Source organism: Prionailurus viverrinus, chromosome A1 (genome assembly GCF_022837055.1).
Source record: "Prionailurus viverrinus isolate Anna chromosome A1, UM_Priviv_1.0, whole genome shotgun sequence".
NCBI lineage: Eukaryota > Metazoa > Chordata > Mammalia > Carnivora > Felidae > Prionailurus > Prionailurus viverrinus.
In genome coordinates, this window is record NC_062561.1 from 42,167,071 (window position 1) to 42,190,426 (window position 23,356).

Genomic DNA, 23,356 nt, shown 5'->3' on the forward strand with positions numbered 1-23,356 from the left:
CAACTTTTTTTTAGCATGATGTAGAGCCTGTGAAATTGAGGGGGAAAGAAAAGTAAAGTCTCTGCCACACTAGTGAAATGTGGGCTTGAATTTTTTTTTCAATGTGAGAAAAAGAGAAAGTTGTATGTCCAGCACATCTAAATTATTGGCATGAGTCATATCTGATAAATAAAGATTACTGTAGATTTTACACAATATTATTTACAAAAACCATAAACTATAGCATAATTTGCAAACCTTATTTTTGGCACTGTATGTAAAGACCTTCATACTTTCTTCACCTTTTTCAAAATTCATGAGCTTCATATAATATAAAATTTATGATGCCAACAAACCCAAAGTATAAAATTGGAAGGAAAAAATATTGTACATCGTGTGTGTGTTTAGAAGCAAGACTCTAGGGGCGCCTGGGTGGCGCAGTTGGTTGAGCGTCCGACTTCAGCCAGGTCACGATCTCGCGGTCCGTGAGTTCGAGCCCCGCATCGGGCTCTGGGCTGACGGCTCAGAGCCTGGAGCCTGCTTCCGATTCTGTGTCTCCCTCTCTCTCTGCCCCTCCCCCGTTCATGCTCTGTCTCTCTCTGTCCCAAAAATAAATAAATGTTGAAAAAAAAAAAAAAATTTAAAAAAAAAAAAAAAAAAAAAAGAAGCAAGACTCTATATTAAAGCCCAATGTTTCCAAAAATTTCCCCCATAAGATACCATTTTCATTAATTTCTTTTAAAATATATAATGAAAAAAAGTTACTTTTTACTACTAATCTTTAAAGATTTATTTTTACTGAGAAGCTTAATATTTGGGAAAAAAAGGTACCCATACAGATTTGATACTTAATAACTCTACAGATAATACCTACATTCATGATTTATATGAAGATAGCATGGTTACTACAAAATCTTAGCTCTTCAAGAATTATCACACCACAGACAGAAAATCCCACTGAAGACAAAAAATACAGTTTAGATCTAAATAGCAAGATTATTACTATTGAAGATTAGTGCTTCAATTATTCTATACCTCACTTCACAAATTCCTCAAAGTTAATTACAAAATGCGACTACAGAATTTTCAGATAATATATCATAATACTATCCTAATATGAATTACCATTTAGTTATGAATCTCTTAATATTTCTAGGCTATTCTAATTAATTCTGTTCTAGACATTTACAAAGGAAGTTAATATTTTAAGTCCCATTAAATATCAAAAGCATAGTTGGCCTCCAGGGGCCCTCAGGGCTCCTCCTTTCCCTATCTGCCTATTTTCTTCTTTTCTAAAGATAAATAAGGATGCTGTCTCCACCAAGGAGCACTGTTCAGTTTAACACATTTCATTGACTATGATTCTCCCGGGTGGAGTCACTTTGTTGAGTTGAATGTTGCAGTGTGCAAGGGTGCATCATCCCTTGGCTTTCTTTTTCCATGTGACTGGATTGGTAAAAACTCTGGGGGCCTCTTCAAGCTTAAAAGGGACTTATTTGGAGGGGGGGGGGGTGCTTTAGAATCTCTTCTGCCTTCTCCCATTTGGCAGCTCATTTAGTGCTATTGCCCTGGTCTAAGGAGTCATTGGGTGAGTAGCTACACATTTTGGATAAAGTTCTGGCCTAAGGTACCTTAGGTTAACCATATTTCTATATACCTTTTTCCCCCCTTTACTTCTGTAAAAACAAACAAAACAAACAAACAAATGAAAAATCTTTGGTGAATTGTATAGAATAAAAGTATCTGCTCTAAATGGAGTCTTAGTTTTAGCTAAGGCCTGAAGATAAGAGAATCCAACCATTCCCATATCCAGAAGAGGAAGCCAAGAACCAGTTTTGGTACTCTTAGCTTAATGCCAATAAGAAATGTTTCAAAACTGGGAAGAGGGAAGTTGGAAACCAGGAAATCAGCTTAGAAAGAGCTATCCTACCTATGTCACCATTTCATACAAGTCCAGGAAAGGATAATTCAGTGCAACCACTTCGATTCAGTGGTACTTTAGAGACTAATCAAAACCAAGAAATCTAAGGCGGACAGTGGGCCAGTCTACCAAATGCTGTATAATGAGAAGTTGCCTCTTTGCATATGGCCTGCCCCTCTGGGTATGTGAAGTAAAAAGATGCACTTATGTTTTACTTATAGGTGAACATATATAATATGAAAGATTAAAAACCAGAGCTGGTGTGCAATTCACTTAGGTCTTCCTAAGTGGGAGTAGGGAGAAACTATAGCAGAAAGAAGATGCGAAGGTAACTACACAGGCCAAAGAGAAGAAAGACATCAGAGAGACATGGAGAAATGGATGCACAGCTTGGGAGGGGGCAGGTAATACGTACAAAAGATCCCCACCACCACCCTGGAAACAGAGTCCGTTTAAAATCCTAGAAGTCAGAGACCACCAACACCAGGACTAGTTATGAAGGCCTTTTTGTGCTTTTTGGCCTCTCCTCGGTATTCCACTTCAACCATAGAACTGCCAGAGGCACATTAATGTCTACAGCTGGAGAAGAGAAGCAGCTAGCAAATTAGGGAAAACTCACCCCATCCCCATCTCTCACCATAGGCGACCAGTTTGATGCAGGTTCAAGATGAGTTTGAAAACAGTTTTAACTTAAATTGAATAGAAATCATGGTCATTACTCTGGACTGGACATAATTATTAAATCAGACTTTTAACTTTTTAATAGAAGTGAGCTAGTCAGTGATGCTTTCTAATAACAGTAAATAGCATCACCAAAATGGTACAGCACTTGCCAAAATTTCCACCAAAGACAAAGAGAGAAGGAACTTCAAGGGGCTTACTTTGAAGGGGCAGTGATTTCTGAGGTGGGGTATGAATCTGTGGAGAATAAAGCCATTTGCCAATTCCATCCCACTCTTTCTACTTGTTCAATGCATTGTTTAAAAACATACCCAACAATTGAAACACACAAAAAAAGTAAAACCCCAAAATCATTATCACCCTCTTCACACTTGTTTTAATCAATCACCATTGTATCTTTAAAAAAAAAAAAAGCCTTTGGAAAACAGCATTCCACAGAACAAGAAGCACAGTAGACTTTAAATATTTTGAATACAACAACAATAAAGCCAGCAGCAAACAACCGAATGTCCGTGTACTTCCTTCCCCCAATCACTGTTAAAACTCGAGCGCACACAACAGCAAGCCAGAACTCCAAGCAGTCAGAATTGACAAGGGGACTCACCAGAGTTGGGGTCGGAGTTGCCATCTGCTTCGGTCCTCTTGTCCGGAGAGGCCTGGTCGTAGAACTCGTCCTGTGGCTGAACCAGAGGAAGAGGGTGTGAGATCAGGGTTCCACTACCCACCGGCTCGTGGTCGCCTAGACCACTGTCACTGCAGCTTTCCTGGGAGCCGTCGGGGAGGTGAAACGTAACGCGGCGCTGCGACTACAAAGAAGACCACAGGACACGCCAATTAACACTCCTCTCAGGTAAAATGGGTGCAGCGGAACACAACAGCAAAACAACTTTCAACAGATGACACAATGTAAACGAAAACATAAAACTGGGAACAAAGCTAGGAACAAACTTTATCATTTGCTATTTGCTACGTAATGTCCAACTTGCAAAACACAAGAAGGAATTTCGGTCTTAATTTAAGAACAAAAAAACTAAGGGCAAATTGTCAAAATGATAGCAAGAAAGACAAATATATATATGTAAATATATATATTAATATGTAAAATATTAATATACTAATATCTGAAATGTAGTTCTCGTACAGAAAGAAAAAAGTTGCTATTTTTAATTTTACTTTTTTATATATTATACTCTCATGTGAATTTAACCCTTTAGAGAAAACCAATAATACAAGGATTTTCTGTTTCAATATGCCCATAACTAATCAGTATCCTTTTGTGATAAACGCAGTATTAAGGACAATGACCAGGCCACCCATTATAAAACAAAAACAAAAACAAAAACAAAAAAAAACTTGAAATAAGCAGAAATATGAAAATATTTGTTCCATAGATCTGAATAAAATACATACATAATGTGACATTCCATTTCTTTTGAGTGAATAGGCATTTTGTTTACCTAATGATTTTAAGGTAGTTTTTGCAATGAAGTCATTATTGCCACTGGCTCAGATATTACTACCAGTCATTGGCTATAGAACATTCCAGCAGAAAGATGTTTGAAATATTATTTTGGCATCTGTTTGTACAATGTCACTGTCAGAAGTGACCTAAAATATGTAGATGGCTACTTCAATAAATTTTAATGTTTTAATAAAATAAAAGTGTGCATTTCAGCACAGATTGTTGCTTACTACTCTTGGTAAATATTCTTTTAGCTGATGTAATCCACAAGATATGGGAATACTTACAGCAGTGTGGGGTGGAGATTTATGACTTTTGGAATTATATGAGAGTAGTAAATTTGTGCTGTATGTCTGAGTGCACTTAATTTTCATTCTGGTCTAACAGCCAAAAGACCTTTCAATATCATGTCACATGTGACCACTCTTACTCATATTTAATAAAACTATGGTTATATAAATAATAAAGTATATAAAATATAAATGTATAATGTATAATCACTTTATAATACCTAAAACTTGAGTGTTTTTCCAGAAGATGATTTATAGATTGTATCCGTTTCAAAGAAAAAAGAATGCAATTAGACACAAAATGCTATAGATATACTGCTACTCTATAAATGCATTTTTATAGACAACAATAGAACATAGTCTATTTCCTATGAGTCACTGGTTCAAATCCAGCTCAGAGTCATAATGGAGAAGAGCTGATACCCCTTTATTGCTGTTCAATGACCTGTGTGAAATGATTTGATAGTTCAGTACATTTTTAATGAACTGATGCCGACATCACATAAACTATACTCATAAATGGTACTAATTGAGTCTATTGTAGCACATTCACCTTCATGCACAACTATCTCGGTACCATCAAACCCCCCCCAATAGATTTTGAAATGTGCCTAGGTGAATGCTACATGAAAATACCAGTCAAACTTGAATATTAATATCTGAGATGTATTTCTTCTTGTATAGAAAGAAAAATGTGGCTATTTTTAATTTTTTTTATTATACTGTTTCCTCTCTCGTGCGAAATTAACCCTTTAGAGAAAACCAATACAAGGATTTTCTGTTTCTGTTTCAATATGCCCTTAACTGATCAATATCCTTTTGTAATAAACACAGTATTAAGGACAATGACCAGGCTGCCCATTATACATGACTCTCAAACATATCTTTTTAAAGTGATTGGCCTAACAAGTACAAACCACCAAAAAATAATAATAATAAAATTAAATAAATAAATAAATAAATAAATAAATAAATAAATAAAGTGGCCTACTAAAATGTCTGTAGTTTCAGTGATTAAAGTATCTTTGGTACTATCTCTGGAGGAATACTTCTTACTTATAACTCAGCTAAATGTAAAACAAGTCAAATATCAGAGAAAGACAATGGGACACATTCTTCAGTCTTTATAAGGCATTTCCAGGCCTTATAAGCCATTATAAAGTATATGTTTCATAGAAGAAAAATGGAAATTTTCCATCTATGATCTTCTAAGCATAATAATACTGCTTTAATTACTATATTTTTTTCTCCTAAGAAATGTCCAAATCGGCAACACCAGTAATACCTGAACCCAGCAGTTCTTACAGTACTATAATTTCACTGAGAATTAGAAGAAAATTATTTCAAATATACCTCACATATAGTATATTATGATATTTCTTTACCACTTTATAAGTGAGAATAAGCAAAGTTAGAAATCTAGCATAATTTATTTGTAATGACAGTGTAAATTAGAGTGATATAATGCTTAAACTACTGTGGCTTATGGAAATATTTCCTAATTAATTTGACTCAAAGATGTTTAAGTCTTAATTGGCAAAAGTGTGCACAATTTATCAGTCTAATGGGAAGTGGGGGTGGTAATGCACGCGGACTAAGAACTGGAACACAGATATTATGGTACGAAGCAAATTGATCAAGCAAATCTATCTTTAATTTATCATCATAATGATTGATGCAGGTACAACAATGTCTGAAATTTCAAGGTAGATATAAGGAAAGGATCTGAATAGACTGAAATGAAGGAAAACAAGGATTCATGAAGTGTTCAGAATTAGGAGTTGTAAGTGTCATCAAGGATTCAACAATACTTGCTCAGCTGTTGCACAACAGGACCAGGTGAAGAAGCCAGAACCAGACCTCTTGGCCAGGAGTCCTTGCTCTGCAGAGAATGGCCCAAGGCAAGTGACTTTACCTCTTTGAATGAGTTCCTGGCTTTGTAAAATGGACAAAATAGTGCCAAGAAGTCTTGCTGGTTTATAAAACTTGACACATAGTAGGTACTCAATAAAAAGTAGTTATCATTCTTGAAATTTAGAGCTGCATATTCTCTTTTAACGCCCAGGGCCAAGCTGTTTTAAAGATGTGATTCCTTCACCACTGGGGGGAAAAAAAAGTATTGTCCTTTTGTAGGGGAACTGCCTGCACCCCATAACCTTGGCATGCCTCCTAAATAGTACATCATGGAAGCTCAGAGCCTTTCTGAGGGGAAGCTGTTTTCATGGAAGCCATAGACGAAGACCAACAGTTAATTTTTTTTTTAATGTTTACTTATCTTTGAGAGAGAGACAGAGCATGAGCAGGGGAGGGGCAGAGACAGAGGGAGACACAGAATCCGAAGCAGGCTCCAGGCTCTGAGCTGCCAGCACAGAGCCCTATGCAGGGCTTAAACCCACGAACTGTGAGATCATGAGATCATGACTCCAGCCAAAGTCAGACGCTCAACCGACTGAGCCACCCAGGCGCCCCAAAGACCAACAGTTTAGAATACATGGTTTCTCCTTTAAAAAAGTGAAGGTTTTCCCCATTATCCTTTCAAGAAACCTATAATTGTTTGCACATTCAAAAAAGAGGAAGAGGATAAGCTATTACTTATTGCCTCTGGGAATTCTGCTTCTGGGTTATCCCCATGGAAATATACCCAATTTGCGTTATAAATACAGTGAAGCGCTGCCTGACTGAATTGGGACAACATATGTTATCATGAGACTACTTCAGATTTTCCAAAGGCTTCGCACTCTTGTTTTCCTAAAATCTAGTTCCTATCCATTCCGTTTTCTCCCATGGTAAACATTATTATTATTATTGGCTATGTCTTGTTAACGGTTTGAATGTCACATTTGTTTATCTGATGTATCACTAACAAGTTAGCTCTAGGTCCCTGGCTGCCCTGAGAAAGAATAAGATGGGAACCAGTAACTACTAAAGCTGCTTCATGTTATTTTATCTCAGAGCTGCTGATATGAATTCTAACCATGTGAAACTTTCATCAGAAATTCTGTACTCTACACAAGCATAAAGGGCCATGCATACAAATAAAGGTTCAGGACGCTGCAAGTCAGAAGAGGCCACACTGGTTTAATTTAAGAAACATCACCAAACACTTTCACTATATTTTTTCGTGTAGATTAGTAGAGAGGAAAGGGAGGGAAAATTCAAGATGCTCAGGTAAGATACACATGTTCCTATATTGGGCACTGTTCTTCAAGAGTTGCTAAAAGAATGAGTCATCTGTGAAATCTCAACCATTGCTTGAATGCTTCTCTTGTGCATTTCTTACTGGTACAGAATATTATTCTATTCAGCAATGAATGACTCACATTCAAGTCTACAATCACAGTCCCATTAACCTACAGGGATTCCTAGGTGCAAAGATTTGGTGGTCAAGTTCATTGTGTCTTTGCATAAAATAGCAAAAAGGTAGAAATGAGCGACATGCCTAATAGGTATTTAATTAATAAATAATGTATCATACAATTGAAAATATCACAATACTTAAAATTATATTAATATTTACTGATACTGAAAATATTTGGAATCTATTGTTAAGTGTGAAAAGGAAGTTAGTAAAGATTTTACTTGGTTGAATTACACTTTGTTAATATGTTTTTGTGTGTGCATTAGCATAAGCTAAGATCTGACTATGTGTATACTAAGTATTTAAAGTGGTATTGTCTGGTCATGGAATACGATATTTTAAAATTTCAATATTTTGGCCACACTAAAATTTGCATGGATGATCTTGGTAATATTACAACATATTCTAATATTTAAGTATTCCTCTTCATCATTTATAGCAATTAGGAAAAAAAGAAAAGGAAAAATCTAGTAGATAGTAGGTGGGCTTTCTCTTGAGCTAAGGAATGCTAAACAATCTGATTATCCTTGCCCTGCTATTCTAACTTCTTTACTTTCTTTACCTAACATTCTAAATCACTGCAATTAAAAATGCTTGCCTTCTCAAATCACAAAATAACAACAAGAAGTTGGCACACTAAGCCAATTATTACAAGACAAATAAACAATTTTACCAGTTAATAACTGACACTTAAAATAATTATTCTCTGTAAAATTACACACTAATATTGTTGGAAGTAGGGAAAAATGCACTTTAGAATTGTTTAAATATGGTTTCATTTGTGCAGAATTCCTTAAATATCTTTTAAGGAAATATTCCTAACTCTGATTTAGTTCTTTTAACCACATTCAAGAAATACGAATGCATCATTCATCTATCTAATCTCTAAATAGTATACATATACACACAACCTGCCAGAAATTGCTTACGATGAAGTAAAAAACAAAAATAGTATTAAAGTTCAATATGTGAACTTGTATTTGTTTTACCTCAGCATTAAATCCAATGAACATATGCTTTTTATTGATTTGAAATAGTATTTTCCTATATGTCCCCTCTTAAGGTAGCAAAGGAAATCACCCCAAAGAGGATTAAAAGAAAATAAGAGACTAGAAACTGTAGTTTAATACAAATACTTCTAATAATATTAATTGGACACATTTTGACCTTCCTTATTCTTAAGAGAACATATTTTTTAAAAAAATTTTAATGTTTATTTATTTTTAAGAGAGACAGAGAAAGACAGAGAGAGAGAGCAGGGGAGGGTCAGAGAGAGAGGGAGACACAGAATCTGAGCTATCAGCACAGAGCCTGATGCAGGGCTCAAACTCATAAACTGCGATCATGACCTGAACCAATGTCAGACACTTAACTAACTAAGCATCCAGGAGCCCCTTAAGAGAACATATTTTAATTGAGATCTAAAAAAGAACAGTCATGAGTGTAGTCTTAGGTTGCAAGCTCTGAGAAAAGGAATATTTAAATGACTATATGGTCAGTGCTGGATGGCTGGTTTGTACAAACACACCCTGAATGCCCTGTTAATCACTATCTTGAGAATGTACCGATCCAGTCCCCCCTTTATATTTCCATCAAGCAGAACGTGTAGAGAAACAATTCAACATTCAAGGTCAGGGGCCTGGGGTCACCAACCTGGAGTGTCTCCTTTGTAACAAAGAATGTCTGGATGGCAGGTTTCAATCTCTTTGGAACACTGGCCATGCAAGGAAGGAGCAGCTACAGATAATTGTTAGGCTAGTTGCTACATTATAAAAGCTTGCTGCATGTAGATTTTAGCAGGGGATGCTTTGTACAGTCTCCTGCTCCTGGACTCCCTGTGTGTAAGTTCCCCCAATGAACCTACATCTTAATTGCAATCTTTGAGTCTTTTCCTCAGCTTTGCCAGACCATCACCCACCCTGGGCTTAGAGTCCACTAGGGTGCGGCTGCACAATGACAGAAGAGCACATTTTCAGCTGAAACTACTGATTCAATTCAACAGCAAATTCCTCAATAGCTTCTTGCCATCTAAAAATCAATGCACCTGTATCCTCTTAATAAAATCCAGAATTGAGCAAAACTCATGGTAAATTAGAAAGTAAGGTAAATGGGACCCAAAAAGCAATCTGTGGTTATAAATTTAATTTGCTACTACTCAATACTTGCAGGCTCAACTAAGGAAAACCATTATTAATACACACATGTTTTTCTTCATTCATGTTTGAAACATGAGGTCCAAAGTGGTAGAACAAGAAAAGATTTCTGATATTAGTTAAATAAAATTTAAATTAAAAAAAAAGATTTCTGGATTCATAGCTTATGAAAATTATTAGTAATTGTGAGTAAAGTGAGCCCATTATCAAAAACAAGGAATAGTTTTGAAGGACAAAATCATAAGGAACTTTTTTGACTGGTGATAAGTGAAATGTTTGGAGTACAGAATTATTTTATAATGAGTCATTTTATTATTTGAAACTGACAAATTGAGTCATTCTCCTCTCCTATTTATTGGGAATACATATGTTAAAATGGTTTGGCTAAGGTACACTTTATTTACTTATTTTAGCTGGAAATTACTTAGGGATTTTCTATTTTAACGTTACATTTTTTTTTCAGATGAGGAAATAAAGTGACTGTCTATGTAAGTTACAATGAAAATCAGACCCTCATTTTCTGATTTCAACATGAAGCACTACTCATTCATTCATCTAGCTATTTAATAAATATTGTTGAGCACATACTATATGCTAAACACCATTCTAGCTGCTAAGAATAAAATGGTGGACAATACAAAAACTATATCCCACAACTTCTTAAAAAGTCAATTTCATTAAGCTAGTGTCTACCAGTTCTGAGGATGTGTTTGGCCAGCAGCTTTTAAAATGTCATTTCCTTCTAATTCTTGCAAACTCTGCAGACCTAGGCAAGGTCAGTGCACAAATGAGAGACCTTCACTAATTAACAATAACCTAGAGAGAAAAAAGAAGGAAGGGGGGTGCATTATGAGTTTATGCCAAAACAATCCCTAGTCTGTTACCATCCTTAGATTGGAATTCATTGCCAATTTGTGAAAGCAAAAAATAAAAGGACTAAAAGAGTAATAAGACTGTTAGAGCACACTATTCTTGACTCAAATGTAGAATCATTTTAACTTTGCACATCCTTGAACAATTTTTTTCATCTCCAGGTAGATACAGAAATGTTAACAACCTCAAATAAGAATTGATGAAATCAAATCCATCAAGTTTTTCTGAGGAACATATACACTTCACATTTTATGAGCTTATAATGAATATTTACTAGATGAAAATGATTTACCCAGAATTGAACCAGGAAATCCAACGAGGATGTAGTAGCAATGAAGCATCATTGTCCATCTTCCAAAAGTGATTTCCCATGAGAAAAGTTCTCTGTCTTTCCAGCAAGAAATTTACAGTAAGTTCTGCCTTATTTTGAAAGTAAGAAAATGAGGGGCGCTTAGTCAGTTTAAACATCCAACTCTTGATTTTGGCTCAGGTCATGACCTTGCAGTTCATGAGTTCGAGCCCTGCATTCGGCTCTGCAGGGACAGTGAAGAGCCTGCTTGGGTTCTCTCTCTCCCTCTCTCCCTGCCTCTCTCTCTCTCTCTCTCTCTCTCTCAAAATAAATAAATATAAACTTAAAAAAAAACCACAAGCCTTTATTTAAAAAAGTAACAAAATGAAACATGATAACTAAAGTAACCTTCAGTCTTTCCTTTTTCCTCTTTCATTGTTTACATCTTAGAATATTTGGAGACAAATGGGAAGGTTCAGTTTATGTTTGAGAAAGCTGTGTAACAACTTCACTGACCATAGGTGATGGATGTAAAGGTGCCAGCAACTTTAAAATGATTTTTTGTTTTGATTCTTAGTGCTGTCTGTGTTATACAAAAAAGGACTAGGGTGTGGAAGATAACTGGCCACATAAAGCTGAGTAGCATTTTCCACGGATGTGAAGAATGTTCATCCATACCCATTGGCTATCTGCAGCTAAGGACTGCTGCATTTTAGGATAGATCTGTCAACTTATTTTTGAACTTCACTACTCAACTGTATGTTTAGTTTGGGGAACTTGTGTCAACATGTGTGGGAAACACACATTAACTTAAACTTAGCCTGCTGACTTAGTTTGTAAGCTTACTGTGAAACGGCCCTCAAAGTAAGGACCTATGTATTCTTGTGCTTTGTACATGAAGTGCATTGTATACCTCTTAGCACCTATGGCTGAAAGACTCATGTTAATAACGTGTGGCGAAATTTTTAATATAATTTTGTTTTTATTTCCTTTTGATCTCAGTATGATTTGTGAGAAAGTTAGGTCGCATTTCTCTTCATGTGCAAAAACAATTGATAGCTTTAAGAATAAAAGTAAATTCTTTGTACTCTTTTTGGGAGTAACCTTGGTGCTTGAATTTAAATATTAGAAAAAACAAACAAACACAAAGCAGGAATCTCCTCCCTGCCTCAAAAGGGTTTGAATCAACTTTCCCCTTTGGATTGGTGACATGACCCCACCCTTAAGTTTCCTCTGGGGTCTCAGGCAAGCAGAGAGGATTCAGCATTGTGAATGTTGTTGGTTAGTTTGCTTCTTATATTCTTATTTAGTTCCTGCTATCAGAAACAACCTCAACCTATTTCTCACAGTTAAATGTTGCCCAGTAGGAATGCAGCACTTTATCTGAGCATACAAAATATAAAATGACTACATTAAACAGGAGGAGCTGCTCCTGAATCTGCAAGCAGAATTTCTGCATCTATAAATTATACGTACAGAAATAGGGAAGAAACGACTCAGCAAGAGTCCTTTCCAATTTAGTCTTCTAGTACAAACAAATCCATGTGACAAAGTTACCCTCATCATATTTACAAAATCAGCATACATAATAGTTATAGAAATTTAATTAGAAATTACACGAAGTCATCACTGTTATTAAGTAAAAATATAAAACCCATTGACATAGTGTTGGTCTTTTACAAAACGTGAGTCTTCCTTTGAATAACAAGAAATCACTAAAAAATAATGTGTCAAATATATAAGTACTGATATCAGAAATAGAGTTTAGCTCAGTGTCTGGAATTCAAGAATTCATCTCAGGTCATTTTAGCAGAATTGACAAGAGAGATAATGGGCATCTCTCTAGCATATCTCTTAATAACTCTCAACACAAAACAGGACTTGTAAAACCAAAGAAGGCCCTATTTTCTTTAAGTCAGTAGTATCTTTTAGGAGGTAGCCCCAATTTTATAATTAACCTCAGACCATGGGCATTTAACTCAGAAGAGTTTAAGCATGCACCCACACCCATACACTTGTCCCCCCCACACAAACACATACAAACACGTACATACACACTTTAAACTTCCCTTATATATTGCTGAACAGGCACAAAATCATAATTACCTAGGAGGAATAAAAACTAGTAATTTGTGGCTTTAGAGGACAGATCATGTTATTCTATGTTAGAGAATGAAACACAAATAGAGGGGTGGAAGAAATTACCTTTATATCACAGTTTGATTTTGTTTATTTAACTTTTTGGTCCTATTTTTGAAGTATAAGGAGGAATGTTAAAACTCTTTAGAAGCAGTGAAGGAGTAAAAAGTTATTTGAAGTAGTCCTAACACATGTAATGGATATCTATCATTGGCAGCCCCTGGCTTATAATTAATTCTCAGCCATCAATCATATCTCCCTCAGCAAAAAAAAAGAAAGGAAAATGGCAATGGGAAAAATACTCCAAGAAGAGCGTCCTCTTTATTGTCTATGATTTACATGATTCAAATATGGAGATGGTCTTATAATAATCAGTATAGGAGCCACCCCAACAGTCAGTCATGATAAGGAAAATGATCCCCATAGAAAAGTTAATGGCAGGGGGCTGAGTTGCATGGAGAAGATGGATAGTGGGACACAGTCCACAAAACTTAGGTAAATATCCAAGTTACACTAATATGAAAATGTGTATAGAGGCACAGAACATGACGATGATGCTATTAAGCAACTACTGAATTTGCTCTTCTAGGCTTTCCTATAAACATGACATGACTTTTCTAAAATGAGAAAAGTTTCTCCAGAGTGGGGAAGGCAAAAGCAGTGCAGATAAGGAAGAGGTTGTCTTTGGCAATATAGATCACACACACACACAAACAAGCATCCTTGGATTTTCGACTTAAATCTTGGAATCATTGGTAAATCATCTAACAGGTGACATATTGATAGATATATCAACCTCTGATGAATTAACTGCATTAACTATCAAATTTTTAAAAATTGCTAAGAACCTCATTTATTCTTTGTAATTGTATTATGAAAAACACTCCATTGTGAAAGACAAGCATTTTTTAACTTTGCCTTTTTTTAGTTCTCTCAAAGGAAGCCAATGAGGGGCGCCTGGGTGGCGCAGTCAGTTAAGCGTCCGACTTCAGCCAGGTCACGATCTCGCGGTCCGGGAGTTCGAGCCCCGCATCGGGCTCTGGGCTGATGGCTCAGAGCCTGGAGCCTGTTTCTGATTCTGTGTCTCCCTCTCTCTCTGCCCCTCCCCCGTTCATGCTCTGTCTCTCTCTGTCCCAAAAATAAATAAACGTTGAAACAAAAATTTAAAAAAAAAAAAAAAGGAAGCCAATGAAAATACTGCTTACTGTTGAAAATTTTGATTCGGAATGTGTGATATCCAAGTCATATCTTTTTCAGAGTAAGTTAGGAAGAAAATGAGGGTACTTTTAAGAATATAGATACAACAGGGGCACCGGGGTGGTTCAGTCAGTTAAGTGTCCAACTCTTGATTTTGGCTCAGGTCATGATCTCATGGTTTGTGAGTTCTAGCCCCCCATCTGGCTCTGAGCTGACAGTGTAGAGCCTGCTTGGGATTCTCTCTCACTCTCTGTCCCTCCCCTGCCTGTACATTCTCTTTCTCTCCTTCTCTCTCCCCTCCACCCCCTCAAAATAAATAAATAAACTTAAAAAATATAGATAAAACATAGATATAAATTTCTGTGTGTATATTTATACATGCATATATGTTACAAAAGTTATGCACAAACTCCACTACAGACAGATGTCTTAGAACATACACTTTTCCTATTCTTAGACAAGGAAATTGTTAATTATACCTGAGATCTGTACTTTATTAATTTTAAAAATGAAATCCAAACTTTGTTAATTGAATCTAATTTGTTAACTGAATCCATCCAGACAAATTCTGATACCATAAATTCCATTCTAGAAAGTCTCTTTGTGATTATATTTAGTGCCATATAATATATAGTCTTGCCTGGTGACAAAAATTACTTGTTTAGCAATGATATTTCATTTAGAGTAGAAGTCATCATAGAAGATTGTGATTATTAGATGAGGAAAAACATTTTTAATAAACAAAAAATGTATAAAGCATCTATTTAATTATTGAAAAGAAGAGGTACTTAATCATCTAAATACTGCAATGATACCACAATAATTTAAATATTTGGAGTTTGTGGTTTTGAGTTGTTATGAGAGCATGACATTATATTGTACAGTCTCAAGGTGCCAGCTCTGAATTTTGTGATCTGATTTTACTCTCTGAAACAACTAAAAACCATCTGTATTGGTGAACAATAGCATTTTAAGACGGAGTGATTGCAAAATGATATGGCATATTTTCTTCAATGGCTTCAAAACTCTTCGAGGACCATCATGAAAGAGGAGTGTCAAAATATTTTGAGAAATTACAATTTTAAGTGTAGGCACAAAATAGGGCAAATTTGAAGGACAGTACTCATCTAAGTGCATAATTTCTGTTCCCTGAGATAAAGATCAGTCTTAACTTTATTCTCAGCTAATGTACAGGAATGTTCTCTTTGGATCATAAATTTATAAAGTATAGTGAAGGAGGTATGGTATGAAAGAATGAGATGAATGTGATGGCATTCATAGGGGTTTTGAATTACAGAATAAGTCTTCAAAACAAGTTTGTTACCTATGTACAGAGCAGTAACATTTAGATATGGAAATCATGTCAAAATATTTTTGAGAGAATTAATAAGCATTCTTCTGTAACGTGTAAAACAGTGATGTCCTGATAAGCTGGAGGAAAATGTTTTAAGCTTCTATTGCTTTGAAAAATGTCTACCTCCTCTACTCTGCAAGAATCAGAGCCTCATAATGATCTTAAGAAAACAGAGAAACTAACCCAGTTGGAATAAACATAAGTAAGACTTTGTATCACTTTTCTCCTGGGTAGAGAGGTCTTTGTTCTGAAGTCAAATTGGCTGGACTGTATTTAAAAAACATATCCATTTATTATTGCATACAGTCACTGTCATTTTGAGCCTGATATCTGAAACAAAAATCACTCCTACATCTCAGTGATAATCGCACTTGCCCTGTGGCTCTTAGTCTTTCCTTTGAAAACATTACCGAGTCACCAATCTCAGTTATTTGTGCACTGGGGATAATTTGTTTTCCCTGAATACAAATATAAAATTCAAACATATGTCAAGAACTTCTGTATGTCAAAAGCTTCTGTAGATTTAGGTAGCATCTATAAAATAATGTGCTGTACTCAGAAAAAGGTGGTTACTTTTGAAGAGACAAAACTCTCAAATATGTTCCAAATGTGAATACACCGATCCAGAAGGTAAAGATCCAAAAACCTGAACATTATTTTTTTGAAGAGAAGAAAGTAAACACCTGTAAGTCCACTTGACCCTAAGATCCAACACGTATGTACAGAAATGCCTTCTAAGTTTTTTCTGGGGCAGAGAGGAAAAGACAGTTTCGGAATGAAACTTTACAAAATTTTCCCATCGGGGTAACTTACTATATAGTACAATTTAGCCTGTGCACTCAAAATTTAAGAACAGTGAGGCAGCCTGAAATTTGAAAAGAAAAATATTAAATCTCCTAAAGCTTACACTTAGGACTTTGAAATTTAGGAATATATTAGCCTATTTACAAAATGTTATAAATGATAAATAAATTGCTAGTCTAGAATATTGTTTTCAAAGGAATATTGTAGTCAGCAATTATTTATATGTGTGTTTAAATGGGGGGAGTACAATCAAATATTTGAAAGAAAATTTTATTTTCTAGAATATATTTAAAAAGATTAGAATACAAAGAGGCAACACATAAACTATGGACTTTAGTTAATAATAACACATTAATATTGTCCATCAGCTGGAACAGGTGTACCAAATTAATGCAGGATGTTAATAGAAGAAACTGTTCAGGAAGAAAGTATATGTGGGAAGTCTGTATTATTTGTGTACAGTATTTTGATAAACCTAAACCTGCCCTAAAAATGGTAAATTTAAGGGAAAAAAAAGAATTAGGGAGAGGGGTAGGCAAGGACTTACATAGTGAAAGTTAAGGAAATGTCAGGTCATTTTCAAGGAATTTAAATAATATCACTATTCTATATTATGTTGAATATTAATTCTAGTGTATGTGTGTGTGGGGGGGTGCACGCACGTGTGTGTGTTGGAGATCCAAATACTCATGTATCATTATATTTAGCCTTGTTCGGTGTTTTTAAGTCATAAGGGAGGATTATAATTCACATAACTATATGTATTTAAAAAATATTTCTATATGCACATAAGTTTTATTGTTGTCTAAAACTATCCTTTGTTCCTTTAAAAATATTTGAAACAGTATACACTTTTAAAGGTACTCCATTAAAAAGACATTTTAATTCATATTTTACAATGATATAAACCAATCTTGACACTTCTAAGAACGTATTTCAGAGTTAACTTCATGAAGATGAAATGAAATGTTCCTCATATCAGAAAATAATTCTGATCTAGTCCATGTCCCTGCGCGACAGATGAAAGAAGATAGATGATGGTATTTGGGGAATTAAGGAATTACCTATCCTGGAATAGATCATAGAGCTTAGAGTCTATAGAAGGAATTTTATCTTAGGTTTCACAGACTGACAAAATACATACAGAATGCAACTCAGAGATCCTGTTTGATCACTAACTTTTCATAGATATGAAAATCTAGCAGATTTTTATCAGACCTGCAGTTTGGGTGATAACTGATTAAACATGGCAGCTAACCAATTTTAGCTCCTGGGAAACTCAGTTGGAAAAAAAGTTCTTTCAGTGCAAGGGCATGATCACTTGACTTACCATACACATGTAATCTCTCCTAAGGTCTGTAGGTAACATTATTAGACCAAACAGTACAATTATCACGTTTCTGGTGAAAGAAGGAATTAAAAATTCACAACTTGAGATTTAAAGTTATTTTAGCAACATGTGTTAAATATATTCTAAATATATAATGGTACTCTGATATAGCTTCCATTGTTTCTCTCAGGATTTATTTAGATGACTGAAATAAATTTTTAGCTTATTATCTGAAATTATGGTCAAAATTATACATGAAGAAATTATGACCAATCAGAACTACATGGAAATTCCTGAAAGGGAGGAACCATATCTTCTTTGATTTGGCATATCTAGTGCCTCGTATAGACTTTAACACCTGAAAGGCACTCAAAATATGTATTGAATGAAAATATATAATAGTCTACATAATCACGAAGATTTCTTTAACAACAATGTCAAGACAAAATAACTGTCTTGACTGGGTTTTCCTTTAAACATGAAACAAAGTACTTATCTGTCGAAAAAAATACTAAAAATTTATGAGTTGACAGATGGAAAGAAAGAGGAGATAAGCTCTGCATTTCTTTTAATAACTAAAAAAGCATATATGAATGTGAGTGAAATGGACTCTATATAAGTGCTCATTGCCTCAATGGATTTTTCCACCATTTTAATTCTGAAAGCCATCCAAAAAGTTGTATTCCTTCCTACAATGTCTTCTTCTCTGGTAACTATAAGGGACTCTGCCATGGATGACCCCTTGGGTCATGAGAGAAAATACAGAATCACAGCCTGAATTGCAACAATAATAACCATTGGGTCAAAACTGATGACCCAATGAGTAACCCCCTGACAAATGATGCTCAGTTTCTTGTTCATATGTTAAAAAGAAGAAGAAGAAGAAGAAGAAGAAGAAGAAGAAGAAGAAGACGATGACAAAGAAAAGGTGGTACAAAACAGCTGTACAGAGTAAGTAATAGAAAAGAGGCCTTCAAGGGACATCTGGGTGGCTCAGTCAGTTAAGCATCTGACTTTGGCTCAGGTCATGATCTTGTGGTTCATGAGTTCAAGCCCTACATCAGGCTCTGCACTGATAGAGCCTGCTTGGGATTCTCTCTCTCTCTCTCTCTCTCTCTCTCTCTCTCTCTGCCTGTCCTGCTAGCTCTCCCTCTCTCTCTCAAAATGAATGAACTTTATAAAAAAAAAGAGGCCTTCAAGCATCTCCTTATTCTCACAAACAGAAAACATTTAAAATATTAGGTCTGTTTAATAAAATTCTAAATCTTAATACATTCAATGCTGAGAAATGTTGTAATAAGACAATGTTGGCTAGAATTTTTTTCATGCAATCTTCTTAATGTGTCTTCTCTTTATGTAGTCAATCCATTAAAAATATTCAGTTTGTGTTTTAAAAATTCCAATGCAAGAAAATATAAGTCACTCTGACCATATAATGATTTATGAAGGAAATACGTATTTATGATAATCATAATTAAATTATGCTCAGAAACTATAAAATCCTTACAAAAAACATTAAAATTTATTTATTACACAAATCTTTTACTTAGGTAAATAATTTGTTGCAATGGCAATTGGTAGATACATTTTGATGCAGAAAGACTAATGACCTTCGCTGGAGTCAACAAATACCCTAGAATATATTTACTCCCAATAGAGTTTAATTTCATATTACGATGATTAATCAGAGTGAATGACTTTATTTTCTGCTGCTTTAACTACAAGAAATGATCTCTTCTGTTTTTATCCTATTATAAGGATCGTTACAAAAATGGGAAACAATTAACACCGGGTTTAATGCCTGAGTGCTATAGAGCTGAAGTAATTGCACTCAAGGTCTGCTAACTTTTTAATCAGGCATTTGGTTGCAAGCTGCTCGCAATTGATTCTGAGAGAACTAACACTATCTAAGGAGGAAAGCAGGTGTGCCAGAAAAGCAGGCATGTTGGCAAAACAAATGAAAGATTTTAAAAGGAAAAGGAAAAAAATGCAAAACCAAAGCAAAATGCTTGTCAGCAGGCCATTTACTTGGCTCAGACTGTTACTGAATAAAGCCAGTTGTGCACACAGGCATGTTGGTGGAAGCCCCATTGGCCTATTGCTATCAAAGTGTAATACTAACGCTTAGCAATGAGGAGCCCTGTCCATCCTAATATTAGTGAATTCAGTTAATTAACAGAGAAGGCTTGAAATTTCCATATTCAGTAGAATTGAGACACCATCAGAGGTTTCTGGAATTACATTCTAATTAGAAAAAGTTCCCTCTTCTTTGCATCCAGGCTACTCTTTGAAAAACAAATTTGGTTAGGTACTTTGTTCTCTCTTAAAAGACAAAAAAAATCTACAATTTCCTCCAAAAGCTAATGACATTTTTCTTTTTCTTTTTTAATAAGTGTCACTCTCCAACTGTGAAAGTGACTCCTTCTAGGCATGTGGCACACATTTAAAGGTGCATGCATTTCTTAAGAACACTGCAGGGTGGGGGACATTTCAAAAATGCCCTCCTCCTCCACAGTCCCTTGAAAAAGGAACTTCCAAGAGTTAATGCTCCTGTGCTTTCCACTAATAGGAGAATAATCTGACAAGAAGTAGACAAATATTTATAAAATTCCAAGTTAGAAATTTCTTAGAATGTTTAGGTACGCTGTAGATTTCCCTTTACCCAGACAGAGGAAAACAAATGACAGGTTTGGCCATTTACCTGGTGAATTCTCAGAAGGTTGCCACTGCTTTCTTGAGTCCCCAGAAGAAAGCAAGAGCATTTGAACATTTGCCCCAGAAGAGCAAATCAGAGTAGAGAGAATAAGAAAAAGAAAACAGCAGAAAGGAGCTTCTGAAAGCAACATCCTGTGTGCATTTTAATTATGTGTGTGTGCCTGGGCCACCAGGCAATCTACATTAGAATCTGTTAGGATGTCTCAGTATGTAGAGATAAATGGATCTAAAACACGATAACCATTTATATGAGTTTCCACTCTAGCTCCACTTAACTTATGGAAGACTCCGCCCATTTGTGTGGATCACTTAACTTCCCAAGAGCTCTTCCTTATTCTCTTCTTCTGTAAACAGTTCTCAATGGGTCACCACAGCATCTGCTGTTTCTAGGTGAAGGGCTAATACAAATGAAAGAAAGTCATCTGGCACCAATCCATCTGCACATAAAGCTCCTTAATCATATGGGACCCTCACATGGGTATCAACCCTAGCAGTTCAGGAAGTAGGAGGATAATAAAGAGACTAGTGGACAAGGATAGCTCAGATGTCACAAAAATGGTTTTTGGGAGATTAACAACTATGCACTTTCTAATTCCAAATGTGACTTTAAACAAAATTTTCATTCTCTGTGCAGAATTTTAGAGCAATTGGATATCCTGTATTGAAGCAATCTTTTGGAATCCAGTAGATCTGAATGGGGGGGTGTATTTCATTCCAATAATTCATGGAAAGATATTCCCACAATACTCCTCCTGACAGTGGAGCAAGGAAAGGCATCCCAAAGACCTGGGCTCATTTCTGAGTGCCAAGTGCCATCACTTACATGGATTAGCTGTCCATCAAGTTGTCTGTTATAAGCCTAATGTTAGTCTTCAAGTGTCTCCACATCAAAGAAATCTATCAGGGGCGCCTGGGTGGCTTGGTCGGTTAAGCATCTGACTTCAGCTCAGGTCATGATCTCACAGTTCATGGGTTTGAGCCCCACATCAGGCTCTGTGCTGACAGCTCGGAGCCTGGAGCCTACTTCGGATTCTGTATCTCCCTCTCTCTCTGCTTCTCCCGCACTTACAGTCTCACTCTCTCTCAAAAATAAGTAAATATTAAAAAAAAAATTAAAAAGATATCTATCAGGAAGACTTTGTCTTTGCTAGACTTTGATATTTTGTGTTGAGTGGTTTGAGTTTTCTCAAGTTGTTTATAACAATCAAATTTATTTTCAGAAAAACATTATTGGATGAGTTGGTTGAATGATGTCAATATCATTAATTATATTTAACTTTTTCTGCTTAAAAATAATTAATACAATAAGAAACACTATTATGTTAAGTTGTATTTAATTTTTGAGTATTTCTTATATCTATTCTAATTTCCCAAGTAGAAATAAGATAAATTTATTTTAGCTTATGAGATACCTATAGTTTTTAAAGATTGCTTATTCATTTGTTCCAGTCCATTGCTTAAACTACCAAATAAGCAATTCTTAAGGGTAATGTTTAGTCATGATCCTTTACTGGTTAATTTACTTTTATTTCCATGTCCTTTCCTCAATACACACGAATGTATACACGTATAGTTATCAATTTTATCTTTTCTCTATATCCATTAATAAGAGTTATCTTAAAGTTTAAAACACCACCACCATTACGTCTCATGAGCACAATTTAAACACCCATTTCTTAAAATGCATACATGCATTCTAGATTCAAGATGTGTCATATAATCAATGTGCTAAGAAGGTATACTGTAATTTGTCAGCATTATTTTCTTAATGGTACATAAAACAATGATACTCTGTACTTTGCAATCTATGCCTTCTCAGAACTGATGAAATACTATCTTAATAGCCAAGAGAAGAAAAAAAAGTGGAACTGACATTTTTTAACATTTATTACTTTCTGGTTACTAAACTAGGTACTTTATACTAATGATTATATTCAACAAACTGACTTATAAACTAGTATCCTCTTTTTGCAGAGCAAGAAATAGACTTAAAGAGGTCCAGTAATAACTTGCCCCAGGTCATATTTTTAAGTGCAGTTATCGGGGTCAAATCCCTTGCCTGTTATTTGCATGTACTGTCTCCATTGCATAAACAAAACAAACATAACAAAAACAAAGGGAAAACCTAAATTATCTCCAATGACAGGACAAGTAACCAAAATATTTAAAGTGATAAAAATAGAAAATAACCAATGCAATGATAAATTGACTAATTTTCCACTAGTTTATAAGTACCATGAAGACAGGGTCATGTTTGTTTTACTGTCAAATATATCCCTAGTCTTACAAGCTGTGCTCAGTGTGTATTGACTGAGTCACAGAATTTCAGTCTCCAGTGAAGGCTGATTTTATGCATTCACCATTTATCCAAAAGGAGGTCTAACACCATCAGAGTCATCAGACTCCATTATAAGTCTCTCATCCTTGGGAGGACCCATGTTCCAAGTAATTCCAGAATGATTTATGGAAAAATAACGATGCTAAAGCAGATGTTGAAACATTTGAAACCAGATGCAGTTTAATGTGGTTTATCCCTCCATTTAGGGTACATGTTTTGTGTGTTTGACAGAAGAAGCAAAGAAAAGAGTGTTTGCCTATTCTTTAGCAGGTTTTAATTTTCTTCTCCAATTTGAAATCACATACATCCTGTTGCATTTTCCTGGAGTGACTTTTTAAACATTTATTTGCAATTTGTTTCTTTCCCCTGCTCCCTCTACACCCTCCCTTCCCTGCTCAGGTATCTTCTGTATCTATTCTTCTCTTGTTCTCAACTCCACTCATGGAATTATTAAAAATGTGGCCTCACTGCCT

At 35.3% G+C, this 23,356-nt stretch overlaps 1 protein-coding gene across 2 annotated transcripts in view; it reads right to left on the minus strand.

Moving 5' to 3' along the window:
* Window positions 1-23,356, minus strand: part of PCDH9 (protocadherin 9) — a 928,690-nt gene that overhangs the window by 312,634 nt on the left and 592,700 nt on the right. For both annotated transcript variants that reach the window (XM_047867180.1, XM_047867163.1), the window contains exon 4: window positions 3,186-3,261. In XM_047867180.1, coding sequence (XP_047723136.1) covers window positions 3,186-3,261 — 76 coding nt within the window. The remainder of the gene's footprint in view (window positions 1-3,185; window positions 3,262-23,356) is intronic.